This window comes from Hipposideros armiger, unplaced genomic scaffold, assembly GCF_001890085.2.
Source record: "Hipposideros armiger isolate ML-2016 unplaced genomic scaffold, ASM189008v1 scaffold_91, whole genome shotgun sequence".
Lineage (NCBI taxonomy): Eukaryota > Metazoa > Chordata > Mammalia > Chiroptera > Hipposideridae > Hipposideros > Hipposideros armiger.
The window spans coordinates 2,639,775-2,655,736 of record NW_017731441.1 but is presented as its reverse complement, the minus strand read 5'-3'; the positions used below and the strand labels follow the sequence as shown (position 1 = coordinate 2,655,736).

Sequence of the window (15,962 nt, the reverse complement as noted above, 5' to 3'; positions counted from 1 at the left end):
GATGGTGCCAACTTGGGCCAGTGAAGCAACGTCCTCCACAACTAGATTGAAGAACAAAACGACAGCAACTTGTCTGTTTCCCTTCCCCCAATTCCCCAGCACTGTTCCCATTCCCCAATTCCCCAATAAAAAAAAATCTTAAAAAAAAAGAAAAAAAAAAAAGGGCGCGATACTCGTCTGTTTCATAGATTCATGAGAATTAAACTATGTAATTCACTTAAACTGTTCATCATAGTCTGTGTTGCATAAGTGTTAGTTGCTACTGTTTTTCAACTATTAAAAGGCATCTTGTGTGTGAGTGTTTCAGAAACCATGTGAACTACTGAGTATTAATATCCACACTGAAATCAGTCTAATTGTAAATAGGACACTCATGCAACTGATAATGTAGGAGTTTTAGCCCACTTACATGTATGAATATTCTGTATGAAACAAATTAAATAGTCACACTTCTTGCCTCTAGAAGATTTCCACTGATATGAACAGATGCCAAGGGAGAAAATATTTTTGCCTGTAACATAGTTTTCTTGTGATAACAGACTGTTTATATGTGAGTTGGTCCTGACTGGCTTCATTGACAGAGTCATTGTTCTAAAGGCTTAATAATAATTTCTGAAATGGTCCCTTGCTGGTGGTTTTACTTTTAATTTGATGGTTTGTTTAAAATAATTACTAGAGTCCTTTGTTTTTTTAAGAAACCCAATATATAAAACAGATTGAAATAATCTGTTACTGACATAAATTAAGTATATTTTTATTGTATCACTTAGTAAGAAAAACAAGGCTGTTTGATACACAGAATTTTAATGTTGGAAGTTGTGGCATGACAGTTGCAGGAGTGTGTGTACATTTTTGTAATTTTTCTGCATTGTTGAGAAAAATCCTGAGTCAGTAAATTGTTGTAAACTGATGTCACCACCGAAGACACTTTTGCAGTTATCCTGTATGAACAAATAGCTAACAGAAGCCCACACTGCACCCTTAGCTTGAAGTAAACAGTAGTAAATCACCTCATAGATTAATTGCTCCAAAAATAATAAATTTTTATTTGACTATAATAAAAAACAAATTAGAGGAAATAAGTCATTATTAAAACAAAATAATATACCATCTTTATCTTTTGTTTTGCCTTTTTGTTAAAAGGCAAGATCCCTCCAAAAGAACAAACAACTTTTCAGATATTACAGTGTTTCCTGTGTGACTCTCACAGCTGCCTAACTGAAGGGACAGCGGTCCTTGGTTAGGTCCTTCTTGTGACCAAATCGAGTCTGCATTGTTGTTTCCCACAAGTACCTTGCAGTAAATGAGCAAGAATGTGAACTGTCATTTTGCAATATCTGAGTTCTCTTGAATTAGGTTGTTCTGGAAGTTATTTAGCAAATACTAATTTCAGGGTTTTTTTTACTGAAGTGTCAGACATTAGCTCAACTGGTAATGGTGCTGCTACAACTTAGTAAATGAAATTTGGACCCAAGTATTACTGTTCCTTCACAGAGGGAAATATTTTAGCAGGATAGAGCACACATCCATCAGATGATGGTGATGGGAATGGCATTGCAAATGTCTTCACTAACTCTAAAATTGTTTTCAAAACAGCATTAGCCCTAGGTGTCAATTTCTCCCCAAATCAGCTTTATTACATCTTCCCATCCATGAACTTGGAGCTTCTTCAGTTTTCTAGGTTTCTTTTATACTTCTCAATAGTTAGTTATACCATATTTATCTGATAAACATTTTGTAAATATTTCATTAAGTTATTACTACGTTTGTGGAATTTGGCTGTCTGTAGGAATGCTATTAATTTCTTTACTTTGATCTTTTATTTATTTTTTTTTAGCTGAGCTGTCTTGCCACCTGTTGGCAGCTCAGCTGCTGCTCAGCTCAGGCCGGGAAACGAACCGCTGTTGCTCAGAGCTCGCATTCTTGAGTGAGCTCTTAACCAACTGAGTCACTTGGCTGGTCCCTACTTTGATCTTTTATTCATTTTTTTATTCCATTTTCTAGAGCCGCTTAGATCCTGTTTTTTACAAGGAAAAAGTTTGCTTCTTTCCACAGGGTATGCCTTCTGTTGCTTTTCCTTGCCTTAGGATATTTGCTGGGTTGACTAGGAGCACAGGTGGGACTCCGTGTCTTACTGCGGACATATAAAAGAGATGTTCAATTCTTGCGACATTGACTGCAATGTTTGCTAAGACATCTGATAGGACCTTTATCAAATTGAGGAGGTCCCCTTCTAGTCTTAGTTTGTTTAGATGTTTTATAAATCATGAGTAAGTGTTAAATTTTAACACATGATTTTTTTTTCTCTGCACTATTGCAATTATCTTTTTACCCCCTCAAATTGTTAACAGTTTTTTTTTAAAAGCCTGAGATGGCAGAGGATCAAGTTAATCCTCTTCTTCAGTCATGGCACACTGTTGTCATCCCATGAAAGACCTCCCATGTTTTCTGATTTGATGTTATTCCCTTACCCACTCCCCAGCTTCTCTCCCTTGATCCTTCCCCACCGCTGGCACCAGTGTCAACGTATCTGCTTTATGTCCTCGGGTATATATGTGGTATTTTGCATGGATGTATTTTTTATTTACATAAATGATTTTATGCTTTAGATCTCTTTCTGTTTCCTTTCTGTGCTGCAGTAGGGGAAAGAATAACGAAAATATGGTAGTTGTATACTGAAAAATACTGTGTAACACTTATAAGCAATGAACTATATACAGTGACATTGAAATGTTCTCAAGACAGTGTTTCTCCCCCAGTGTTAAACCATCATTTCATTCCTGGTATAAAATATGATACCCTTTTTTCAAAAACCTTGCTGAATTTGTTTTTTATATTTTATTAAGAATTTCCTTTGTTACAGTCTTGATGTTTGGATTTGGTATGTGTCACCAAAAAAAAAAAAAAAGAAAAGAAAGAAAGAAAAAGAAATCTGTGCTTTCTATTCTTTTTCTCTAATCCATGGAATAGCTCTATTCCTCACTCAGCCTCTAACTACTAGCTTTGAAACTTGGGGCAACACTTCCAGTTTGTAAGGTTGTTGTTAGGATTGGAGGTGATTTGCATAGAGAGCTTGAGATATGTCAGACTGCTGTTGCTATGGTGATATAGAATTATGGGGTTTTGCCAGGATCTGATATAGTGCTCTTGCATAGTAGGCGTTCAGTAAATGTTTGATAATGAGTGAGTGAATGAATGAATGAATGAACGAATGGACAACTAGTAAGGGCTTTGAGAATGTGAGTTGATACCGTTTTATATCTTTTTACTAATTATCAATATTTATTTGAAAAACTTAGGAATAAGCATTCTGGGCTCTACATAAAAAGCTGTCTTATCTCTTCAGGCACTTTTAAACCAACTGAGAGCTGTGTTTGATCAAATCATCGAACTTCAGAATACTCAAGATGCAATATACAGAGCTGCTCTAGAAGAATTGCAGAGACGATTACAGTTTGAAGAGAAAAAGAAGCAGCGTGAAATTGAGGTATGGTGTTTATACTAGGGGACTTATCAATTTAAATAATGAATTTATTGCCATAATATTCACAAATACAAAAAATAATTTTCCTGCTGAAATATTTGTAAAGCTGAGACTGTGCTCACATTTGGAGTCCTGAGGAAGTGCTGTTTTAAAGGGAGTGGTCACCATCACTATCATGATGTTTTTAAAAATAAAAACAACAATATTCATGAGAGTCACAAATCTCTTGCCACTTTTCATTAATAAGTGTTGAGATGCTGATACCCATCTGTATTGGTATCCCCTCAGATTGGTACTCCGACTGTATTGCTTTATTATTTGAAACTGGTGGATACATATATACATATGGGAACCTAATTTCTGCTTTTACAGCTGTTTTCAGTGACCTTACTGAAGTATTTTATGTCTTGTGACCTTGAATTATGAAGATTTATTGAGCAAGTTTGTTTATGGGATTTCTTGTATTTGATATAATCTGTATAATCATTTACTTCTTCAAGATGCTCATTTTTGGGATGGTGACCATTTTTTCAGTTAATACTAAAAATTTCAGTTAATAATAAATTTTATTTAGTTTCATTTTTGAGTGTTTGTTCCATTAAAATTAGTGATAGAAGATCATGTTTAGCTTGGAAAACGCACAACTTAGAGCACAAGTTGTTTCTCCAGGATATTTTGGAAAGAGGAGTACTTGCTCCGTTTGTACTGCCCAGAATGGTTGTGACTTTGAAATGTCAGCGCTTGCGTACACAGAGAGGCACCCCTAACTACCAGGCCGACTGAAGTGTAATCTCGATGTAACTCACTGACTTTGTTCCTTTCAGAGACTTAACTGCTCCAAGATGTAGTTTCCTTTTTGTAAAATAGTAGTGAGTTACTTACTTACATGTGGTAATATACAAGTATGTCAATTATTTAGCACTTAATAAATATTCAATAAATGCTAGCCATTGGTGTGATGTTTAAAACTGCCCACATGGCCCAGAGAATCTGCCTACTAAACTAAATACTAGTAAATACTAAACTATATAAGTCTGCCAGAATCAGTCTTTAGGATTTTCACACTCTGACATAATAGCACGGTGACCAGTTGTGTGGAAGTTGATGGTTCTCTCTCCAGACTGTTAACCATCAGCGTCGGAGTGGAACAGATCTACATAATAAGTCAGGTTTATTCAGTGTATGTTATTCAGATATGCTTCGGGATACAGTAGGACATCTAAAAGCTGAAACTCTTATCTGAAAAATTATTTAAATTCACTAGGCAAAATAATTTATGAAGCAATCATTTAGACCTAAGGTTCACTGACGTTTTAAAAAGATTATGCAAAGACTCATAAAAAGATTTCAGGACACTGAGAGTGCTGAGTAAATGAATCCTGAGTGTGATGAAAGTTGGCTCTGCCTGCTTCACTCTCAGCGTTTTGGGGTTTTTTTTTCCTTCTCTTGCTGCTTTTGGGCAAAGGATTCCCTAAGGGTCCTCTTCCTCCCTCAGTCCCTGTCCTTATTTATCTGATTTCTTTCCACTTTTCTTCTCAAAATCCCTACATTTATAATGATATTTCTAATTCAAATTTAGGATTAAAGCACTTTTCTTTCTTTTTATATCTTTTACATTGAAAATCTTGATTTCTAACATTGGCATACTCGGTTATTTGCTGACAACACTCGCCCCCCACCCCCTTCCACACACACAACATCTATACACACACCTCTTTCAAAACAAGAATGCTGGTACTACCGCCAACAATCTAGCCGCAGTATAGTTACTAAACAGTATGTCCACTAGGTATGTACATCAGATTCCATGTTGTAATGCCCCTTGAAATAGTTACTCCCTTATGGTTATGCCACTAACTCAATACACAATTAGATTAGTTGGTTCATTTTTGCTTTTACATTTTAGGGATAGCTTTAATTTATAAAACAAAACTGAATTTAATTGTCTAAAACAGTTATCTGGTTCCAAAGTCAAATCTACAAAATAAAGCATTTAGACAAGTATGGCTTTGTTGCTCTCTACTCGGGACTAGTTTCTGTCATGAATGTGGGTGTAAAAGTCCAAATAAAATACCACCAAACTGTGATATATCAATGGATAGGACGTTACAAACAAGAATACAAAGCTCTTTTATCATTCTAATAAAAATATTGTAATTCAATTTACAAACTTACGATGAAATTTTATGAAAAATTACGATCGTCTGAATAGATGGAGAAAATCATTTAATACCAAGTAAAGTCTGATAAAAGGTTGTCTGAAAAATGTACACCAAAATAAGCTTAATGCTGCAGTATTAAAAGTGCCTCCTGGTCGTAGGAATGAGACATGGTGCTGTCTCCACTTTATTCAGTATTGCATTGGTGGTCCAGCCAATGTTATAAACCAAGAAAAAGAAATACAAAATGAAAGAAAGAAAGCTGTCATTGTTTTCTTCTCCATTTTTTTTTATATAAAAATCATGGTTGTGGATATAGAAAATCCAAAATGACCTTTAGATAAATAACTAGAATTAATAACTGAATTTATGAAGGTAGCAGGAACAAGGTCATTATGCAAAAATCAATTGTATTTCTTCCTGTCAGTAACAAACAAAATGAAATTTTAAAAGAAATGCATTAAATGAACATTAAAATGTAATAAAATATATATACAAGACCTCCATACAGAAAATTATAGAACAGCATGGCATCCTAAGATTTGCAGGCTAGATTTGGTCTCCCATCTGTTTCTATAGATAAAGTTTTATTGGGACAGCCATGCCCACTCATTTACATATTATCTGTGCTCTTGTGCTATAGAAGTAGAATTGAGTAATTGCAACAAACACCGTATGGCCTGCAAACCCTAATATATTTGCCCTCTGACCCTTTACAAAAAAAGTTTGCTGACCATTGCATCACTGAGAAATATTAAAGGGACTCTAAATAAGTAGACAAATGTATCAAGTTCATGGATTGGAGAGCTGATATATATAGAGTCAGTGCAATTCCAGTTCTAATCACAGCAGTTTATTTTATTTTATTTTTGGTAGAAAATGATAAGCTAATTCTAAAATTTATGTGGACATACATAGGGCCTAACATAGTGAAGAGAATATTGAACAAGAATAAAATTAGAGGATATACATTTATAATTCAGTATACATATATACTCAAGACTCAAAATAAAGTTCCAGTAATTAATGGTGTTGGCTCAAGGAAGGACAAATGGGAGAAGATATTTATGTACACTTAAGTGACAGCTCATCCAGCTGTATAAAGAGCTCCTACAAATCAGTAAGACAGCTCCTTGAAAATAGGTCTTAAATTTATGAAAAGGTACTCACCCTCATTAATGTCTGGTAAATGAAGATTAAAAACCCCAGTGATATACATTAAACCCCCAACAGAAGGACTAAAATTTTAAAAACAGACAACAGCAAATGTTGGTGAGGATATGAAAAATGAGAACTGCCATATCCCACAGGTAGAAGTTAAGATTATATAGCCACTTTGGAATACTTACTGTTTGGCAGTTCACTAAAGCTGAATTTAGGAACATCTAACGCAGCATGTTCACTGTTAGTATATACTCAACAGGAATGCATCCTCAGACACCCCAGGCGTCATTCCTAATAGCTATAATACCTCCCGGAGAGGAAGACGGTAGTAATTGGAAGGGGCCACAAGAGGGTCTTCTGGGGCACTGGTTATGTTGTGTTTCTCCATCTGGATGGTGGTGCTTGGGTATATTCATCTTGTGACAGTTGTCATGCTGTCCACTTAGGATTCTTCTGCTCCTTTATATGTATTATACTGCAATAAAATGGTATGTTTAAAAAATAAAAGACACAAGTTGGTAGGGGAAGAAGAGATAGGAAGTAATATAAGTTTTGTAATTTCATCATCTTTTAAAACCCAGTGTCAAGATTTTTTTAAAACTCATAAAGTAAGTAAAACAGGTATAAATATATTAAAAGCTATAAACATGAAAATGTCTTCTAAAATCAGGTGGCAGAAAGAGAGAATAATTATTACTCAGGTTGGGGTGTTAAACACATGAGGAAAATGATAAGTTTTATGAAATTAGCTATAGAACAAAAATATAAATCTTTCAGGTTGGAGGAGAAACACAGACCATAGTTACAGATTATCACCCTCAGGTAAACAAAAAGCATATCATGTATATATAATGACAGAACTAAGACCAGACATACTATCCATCCTATCAATCAAGGTGACTAGGTTAAATTAACTTAATAAAAGTACTCTCAGTAATAGATAGTGTTTGCCTGATTGTCCTGGGTAAGTGGACTGGATTGCTTATCACTGAGGGTGGCTTGTTAGAGGACTAAAGGGCTCATTGTCTGGGCAGACCTACTAGTTGGGAAGGTCTGGTATAGAAGAGATGCTTAGAACAAAGTGACATAGAGTGAAAAGAACAGACAAAGCATACTAAGCAAATTAAATTCTTCAAAGGAAACAGGTTGCAGTTTAGGGCAAAAAGCAGTAAACCAAGGATACCTTGTGATGATAAAAGGTGTTAAGTCACAATGAATATTGAAACAATATAGAATCGGTATTCATAAAACAAAAAGTAGGAAATACAAAAAGAATGGATCAAAGCATATATCAACATTAGAAGTATAATTCAGTTTCTCTCAGACATGAAAGCTCAAGTGCATATAACTAAGGACATAATTATAAAATCCATAATACTCAATGCTTATATGAATAAACAAGAGAGAATGACAGTAAGTAAACTGAAAACCCCACTCAAGATGTTAGAAAAGCAGCAGTAAAATAAACCTAAAGAAGACCAGGGGAAACATTTAGTAATGACAAGAGCAAAACTTAATGAAATAGAAAAAAAAGGAGTGATTAAAATTCAAGAGCACATTCTTTCTGGGAGTCCACGGGCTGGTGGGGAAATAAAATGAGCTATTAACTAACCTAATAGGTAATGGAAGGAGAAACCACAAATATACAGAATATGTGAGAGAGAAAAAATCTATGATTTTTCTCAGTTCTATGGAAATAAATCTACATACCTAAAGGAAATGAATGATTTTCTATAGATGTGCAAAATTGACCCCAGAAGACAAAGCAAATTCTAAAAAGAACAACTGCTAAACAAGAAATAAAGTTGTTGAGTAGCTCTGCCACTTAAAAAGCACCAGGCCGGACAGGGCCCAGAGATCCTACGAGACCATTCTGCAGTGATGAACTCTAGTGCTCTGTTAATTATTCCAGTCATAGAAAAGGAAATTTTCCAAGTTCTGTTTATGAAGCAGACACCAGAACACAAAAAGAAAGACCAAATCTGGATTATAAATATTAATGGAAAAAATATTACATAAAATATTACTGGAAACTATTTAACAGAATTTTAAAGGAATAATTTGCCAAGACAAGGGTTCATTTCAGGAATGCAGGGGCAGGAAATCTATTAATTCACTGTGTCAGTTGATGAAAAGAATCCTTTGATGATTTCTATCTATGCCGGCTGAAAAAGTATTTGGTCAAATTCACCATTGATTGAGAATAGTCTTTTAAAAATAGAAGTAGATGGGGCCGGCCGAGTGGCGCGATGGTTAAGAACTGGCTTGGGACGCCAGAGGGTCCCGGTTCGGATCCCACATGTGAGGGCCAGTGACACTGCCCTCCACAGCTAAGATGCTGAACAACAGCTCAACCTGGAGCTGGGCTGCCATGAGTCACCGGCGACGGTGTGGGCTGCAGCCTCTGTGGCAGTGGGTTGCCATGGGCTACCGTGTGTGGCCAGCAGCCAGCGTGAGCGGCCAGCAGCCGCAGTGAGCGGCCGTCCAGAGGCTGGCGACTGATCTGCCTCGCCAGAGAAGAGCGCAATGATGGTGCCAACTTGGGCCAGTGAAGCAACGTCCTCCACAACTAGATTGAAGAACAAAACGACAGCAACTTGTCTGTTCCCCGTTCTCCAATTCCCCAGCACTGTTCCCATCCCCCAATTCCCCAATAAAAATCTTTAAAAAAAAAAAAATAGAAGTAGATGGATGTACCTCTATTACAAAAAAATACATCATGCTTAGGGGAAATAGTAAGAAATATTCCCATTAAAGTCAAGAATTAATGCAAGGTTTAAGGGGTGGCCAGTACTTTGAATCATCTGGTTCTAGTTTTGTGTGTACTGTCTCTTAAAAATGTATGCAAAATGACAGAAAGAGACAAGGCTGTTTATTATAGCATTGTTTGTAATAGCAAAAGACGGTGACACATTATCTAAATTGTTACATGTTATACAGTGTAATACTATATTAAAAACAATGAGGGAGTTCTATGTTAACCATATCTATTAATATAAAATATTTCCAATACTCTGGTTTCTCTTCAGAGCGCATAAATCTTATGTCTTTTAAAATATTTCCAAGGTACCTTATTAATTGGAAAAAGTAAGCTGGAGAAAAATTTGGCATCAGAAAATTATCATAAAAGTTCTTAGTAATACAAAGGTGCATAGAAAGCATACATCTCCCCACTCCTGTCATTTTATCTCAGTCCCACTCTAACAGTTTCTTCCATTCAGATTTTAATTTAATTTGGTACTTCTGATTCTTCAGGGCCAGTGGGGAGTGACAGCAGCAGAGGAAGAGGAGGAGAACAAGAGGATCCAAGAATTTCAAGAATCTATACCAAAAATGTGTTCCCAGTTGCGAATATTGACGCACTTCTACCAGGTGCATATTAGAGTAATAAAATGCTGTCCAAATCACATCACTTGTTTTCTCTAACTGACAATTGGCTGTCAAAATGATTTAAAAGGAGCCATTTCAATCAATGTAGTTGTGAGTAACACCTGCAGTGGTTCCCAGCCTTGGCTGTGACCCTTCCCAGAGATTCTGATCTGACTGCTCTGTGGTGCAGGTCTGGGAACCCTTGCCTGGGATGATTCTAGTGTTATCAGTGGTGGGAGCAGCTCTGCAGCTCAGACTTTGTGAGCTCTGAGGTCAGGCAGCAGCGTGTGGCATGCTGGAGAGAAGTGCACAGGGAGGTACAGCAGGATCATATGTGCAGGAGGCTGCTTGTGTGAGAAGCTCAGTAGCCACAGCAGCTGGGCCGTGAAGCTCAGGTAGAAGAAAGATCTAAAGTTGCCGGCAAGAGAAGCTGATCAACACAGTCCATGTGCTCTGCTCTTTATTTCTATTTTCTGGGGTTTGTTTCTGATTTCATCTGCTTTTCAATATGATTTTCGTATTGGAAATATAGAGGAAAAGATTTTTATGAAGAATTTTCCCTTTCAGTTGCTAATAGCTAATTAGAAAGACAAATTATAATTGACCCTTGAACTTTTAAAAAGTTCCACATATACCACCTCTTCAGGAACTCCCTCAGAAGGAAGGAGAGGGAAAGTGACAGCTGTTAGAGCTTGGAAAGCATTATGGTGTTTTGGTGATTTTTTTTTTTTCTCTGCAGATAAGGACTTTTCCAAACCTGAAAGTATAGAGATGAACAACATTTACCTTGAACAGATAAAGTCTGTTATCTGTGTGATAGGCTGTGGAGCCTGACAGGGGTGGAGTTTCTACTTATTAAGTGACTCAATCCTGAATACAAGCAGTCAGTAATTTTGTCATATTAAAGTTTGAGTAAATTCTGTCACATCTTATCATCTTTACAAATTCCCCTTGATAAGGAGGTCATACAGCTGCACTCTGCCCCACACTTCAGGATGACAGCTGCAGCCCAACATCCAAAAAGGCATGGGACTCTAAAAATATGGCTTAGAGCATGTGTCCATTTTTTTGTTCTCAATTTGTTTCCCATCAGGGCTTTATGGTTAAATAAATATTCTTTCGTAACTCATGTGAAAGATGAAAAGTGTAACACTTTTTTTAAGATGAAAAGAATAGGATGTTTTAACATCAGTTGCTTTGCTGTTTTGATTATTCTTACGAACTTAGGGAAAAATGGAAAGATCTATTGGTTAGCTCTTATAAATAAAATTTACTGATTGCTAATTTGTATTTGTGAAAATGCGCATCTCTTCCTAACATGGGCTCAATTAGGTGGGTAAACTATAGAGTTCCCGAAGCAGTTCTCATCATCCAGGACACCTGCCATGGTGGCTGTTTATGTTTGGAAGGAAAAACAACCCCAAATAGGATTAAAATGGGAGGTGGGGACCACTGTTTTGTGGATAGTTCCTTTCTGAAATGAATGTTGTGTTCTTTTTGTTTCTTTTTAGGGGATTGTGCAGCAGTTTTTGGTGTTGCTGACGACTAGTCCTGATGAAAGTCTCCGGTTTCTTAGCTTTCGGTTGGACTTTAATGAGCATTATAAAGCCAGAGAGCCAAGACTTCGCGTGTCCCTGGGCACGAGAGGGCGGCGCAGTTCCCACACCTGAAGCGTTCCCTAGCTGCTCAGGGAGCTGCAAATGCTATAAATTATGTTATCTGACATAAACATTCACATTTAAATTCTCAAGGCGACTGGCATGCTGCGGGCATCCACCATTTCTGCCCACAAATACTTCAGTGTTTCAATGGCATGGCGTCTGGTAGAATCAAAGTCATGTTTGTATACATTGGAGTTGAAAATATTTGTAATAGCACTAAGTTAAATAGGCTGGTTTGCACTATTCACATTTCTTTTTTAAAATCTTCATATTTAAAAGATATCACACGTTGTTGAAGCTTCTTAAGCTCTCCATGATATAATTTATATATGTCACTTTTCAAAAAAATCAGTTAGAGAGAATTAGGGCAAAGGATATTCATCAATTAAGATGGTAATGTCATTGCTATTTTTTTAACATCCTCTTTAGAGGCAATTTTTGTTAATATAATCAGATTAAATCAAAACAAAATGTCTCTACTAAGGAAATATATAGAACATTTTATTTTGGTTTTTAGTGTTGTAAAATATTAACCTCTGTAAGAACCTTTATATCTTAGTGCATTTACACATGTTTATTCTTCTTTTCTCTTCCTTCAAAGTTTACATTTTTATATTTAATTTACTCTTTCAGATAAGTTATAAAATAGTGTAGAACAAAGTAGGAGTGATGTGGAACAAAAACATCCTTAAACCTAGATTTTTTTAAACCATCAGCTAAAGCAGTGTGTAAATATGGATGACTAGAAAGTTAATGAAGTATTTTATTTTCAAAATTCTGATAAGCATTGGAAAAAAATTGACTTGAATAATGAAGATTTCCTTTTTCCTTGCCTATTTTTTCATTGTAAATATTTATATACTACTGACCAGGTGTTGGAAGGAAATGTTTTTGTAAAAATGTCATATCAAGTTACATAAATCTGCCTTTATTATGTTGCATAAGTGAAGACTTAGAAAATTAAAAGCAATTATCTTTCACATGTATTGGTTGTTCGTTGAATAGTCTGTGGAGACACAGTTCACTTGCCATGTTTACGGGACAGAGGTTGAGAGAGTTTGCTTTAATGTGCTTCAGTATATGAATTATTTCATCAGTGAAACCAAGAAATTAGACTGTGTGCACATTTCAATATAAAGGGATACCACCACTCAGTGCCTGCACGGTGCTGTTGGCCCTCAGTATCAGCCGGTTCTATATCTGCAGATTCAACCAACCACGAATCAAAAATACCAAAACTAAAAAGAAGTTACATTGCTGCTGACATGTACTATGTAGCCAGGCCTACCATGGTTGCCTCTTAACTGAACATGTACAGATGTTTTTTTCTTGTCATATATAGCACAATGTAAATGCTGTATAAATGGTTGTTATACTGTATTCCCTAAACAATACAGTATAACAACCATTTATACAGCATTTACATTACATTATGTATTATAAGTAATGCAGAGATGTTTTAAAGTGTATAGGAGGATGTGCATAGGCTGTATGCAAATATTACGCCGTTTTATATAAGCGACTCGATTTTAGTATAGGGAGGGATTCTGGAACCAATCGCCCGCAGATACCTAGGGACGACTATGTCCTTTTAGTTATCTGATACCCACATCTGATTTCTTTGGGCGTAGAGTCCCTTTAAAATAAAAGGGGATTTCAGGAGTCCTGGCTATGCAGAAAGGAAACCAAGGTGAAAGTCAACTTCTTAGGATATAAATTTAATTTAAAAATCCATGAAATCAGAAATTTGAAGCAGATTTCTCTAGGCAAACTTCCCAGGAATGATGGTATAGTGTGCATCTCCAAGAGAAATTTCCCAAAGATTTTTGATCTTAGAACCTGCTTTGATTTTATTTGAAGTCTTCTCCAGAGGTTAATCCTCAGTAGAAGCCACTCTAGAAAATTCTACCTTGGGGACTAAAACTCCATCTGAACCTAGGAGCCATCAAGTGATTAGGGCAGATTTGTGGGTTATGGAGGAGCTTCTGAGAAGGGGGTCCCTCTATGGAGCCAGGACAGTCCTGGCAGGGCCAGGCTGCAGGTCTCACCCCAGAACAGAGCAGTGGGACTGGAAGACAGGGGGTCAGGGCAGCCTGGGGTGGTGGGGAGATGAGGCCTTGGAAGAATTTATTTCAGACCCACTGGAGTTGTTACTAATAGGCCTGTCACAGAGTTGGGCCCCATCAACCAGAATCAGCAAATGGTTTGATGAGTAGGGGGCCCCCCACACTGGGTGGTTACAATGGGAGACTGCCCCAGCGGGTATAAATTGGCTCAGGAGGCAGATACCCATGGCATGGCCCTGGGATGGTCACTTCAGAGAGTGATAATCATTGTAACCTTCAGGGTTATTGTAAAGATTAGAGATAACTGCTTAGAGTGTGACTCATAGCAGGTTTTTAACGCATTCTTGAGTGCTGGTAGAGTGAATTCTCTTGGCCTCCTGGGCAGCTCAAATAAGCTTTAACCTAGCTTTTCTGTCACTGAGGATGCCTCTTCCACCCAGGAGGTTCAGTTGCAGTGGCTGAAGGCACAGTTATTCTCAGGTTGAAAGGACTTGTCTCCCTCATGTCCTGTTGTGTTAATAGGCTTGACTGCAGAGCGGAATAGGCCTGCCTCTTCTCCTTGGCTATGTGTCACCAGCAGAATTCATGTGGCATTGTGAGTCCCCTCCCTATGGACAGTGTGTCCTCCAGACTTCAAAATATAGAACAGAAGGGTACAGCCAACTTGAAAATCCACTTATTAGGAAAAGAGCACTTACATTAAAGCCACAGTCATACTCAAATTGAGTGACGACACAAAGTCTATGTGAAGAGACAAGTGTTACCACAAACCACCACCTGTGTAGATCTGTGGACAGTTGGAGCTGTGGATTGAGCTTGTGGGCCATGGTGAACATGGACTGCTTGCAGCTGTAGCTACAAATAGCAGGGACAAGCCTCCTATCCCCATCTTCCCATTAGAGTTCTGTAGAATTGATGATGGAGGGCCAGCCCTAGATGAGCGAAACGAACAGATGTGAGTCTGGGATTCAGAGAGGCCTGGGCTAGAGATACTCATTTGGGGATCATCAACATATAAGCAGTATTTGAAGGCACGGAATTCAATGGGATTGCTTAGGGAAAAAGTACAGAGAAGATTCAGGACCAGGCCTGAAGTACTCCCAACATTGAGAGGCTGAGCAGGAGCATGGTGGGAGTCTCACAGGAGCCAAGAGAATGGTGTTGCAAGAAATCAGTGGTCAACTCGAGAATGCTGCTGAAAGGCAGAGTTCCATTATGATAGAGAATTGATCATTGTGCTTGGCAAGAAGGTGGTTTTGACAAGGACTCTTTCATTGGAGTACTTGTTTGTCAATTTTACTGATTTGTTTGAAAGAAGCAGCTTTGGGTTATATGGGTATTTTTCTATAAGTTTTGAATGCATTTAAGACATGTAGAGTTTAAAGCTTAATTATAATGCCAGGAGCCATGGTCCTACCTCCTAGTTTAAAATGTGGAACATTCCTAGTAACCTTGGGACCTCCCTTTTGACTCGACTGATTATATTGGGTTGTCAGAAAAGTCATGACGTATTTTTTCTGTTTTTCGTTGCAAAAATGTGTCATGACTTTTCCGACAACCCAATGTTTCCTGTTCTCTCTGTGCAAGTAAGTCACCCTGATTTTTGTGGCAGTCACTCCCTCGCTTTTCTTTATAATTTTACCACCTGTGTATACACTTCTAACAACAATCGATTGTTGGTGGAATCTTTATTTCAATATTTTATATGTGCGATCACATTGATACCTAAAATTTAAGTGTCAAGTTAATAACTGATACCTCTGGTTGTAACTAAAGTTCACCCATTGCTATGTACTAGAGGCATACCTCATTTTATTGTGCTTTGCCTTATTGAACTTCGCAAATACTGTGGTTTTTACAAGTTGAAGGTAAGCCCACCAGCGGCAAAAAGATTGTGACTCGCTGGAGGCTCAGATGTTGGTTAGCACTTTTAGTAATATTTTTAAATTATGTACATTGTTTTTTTAGATATAATGCTATTGGACACTGAATAGACTATGGTATAGTATAAACAGAACTTTTATTCACCAGGAAACCAAAAAATGCGTGTGACTCGCTT

General features: G+C 37.2%; 1 protein-coding gene across 2 annotated transcripts in view; it reads left to right on the top strand.

Annotated features, from left to right (window-relative positions):
* Window positions 1-12,824, top strand: part of TUBGCP3 (tubulin gamma complex component 3) — an 85,030-nt gene extending 72,206 nt beyond the window's left edge. For both annotated transcript variants that reach the window (XM_019644831.1, XM_019644832.1), the window contains exons 20-22: window positions 3,347-3,487; window positions 10,063-10,179; window positions 11,688-12,824. In XM_019644831.1, coding sequence (XP_019500376.1) covers window positions 3,347-3,487; window positions 10,063-10,179; window positions 11,688-11,846 — 417 coding nt within the window. In that variant the 3' untranslated portion in view covers window positions 11,847-12,824. The remainder of the gene's footprint in view (window positions 1-3,346; window positions 3,488-10,062; window positions 10,180-11,687) is intronic.
* Window positions 12,825-15,962: the final 3,138 nt, after the last annotated feature.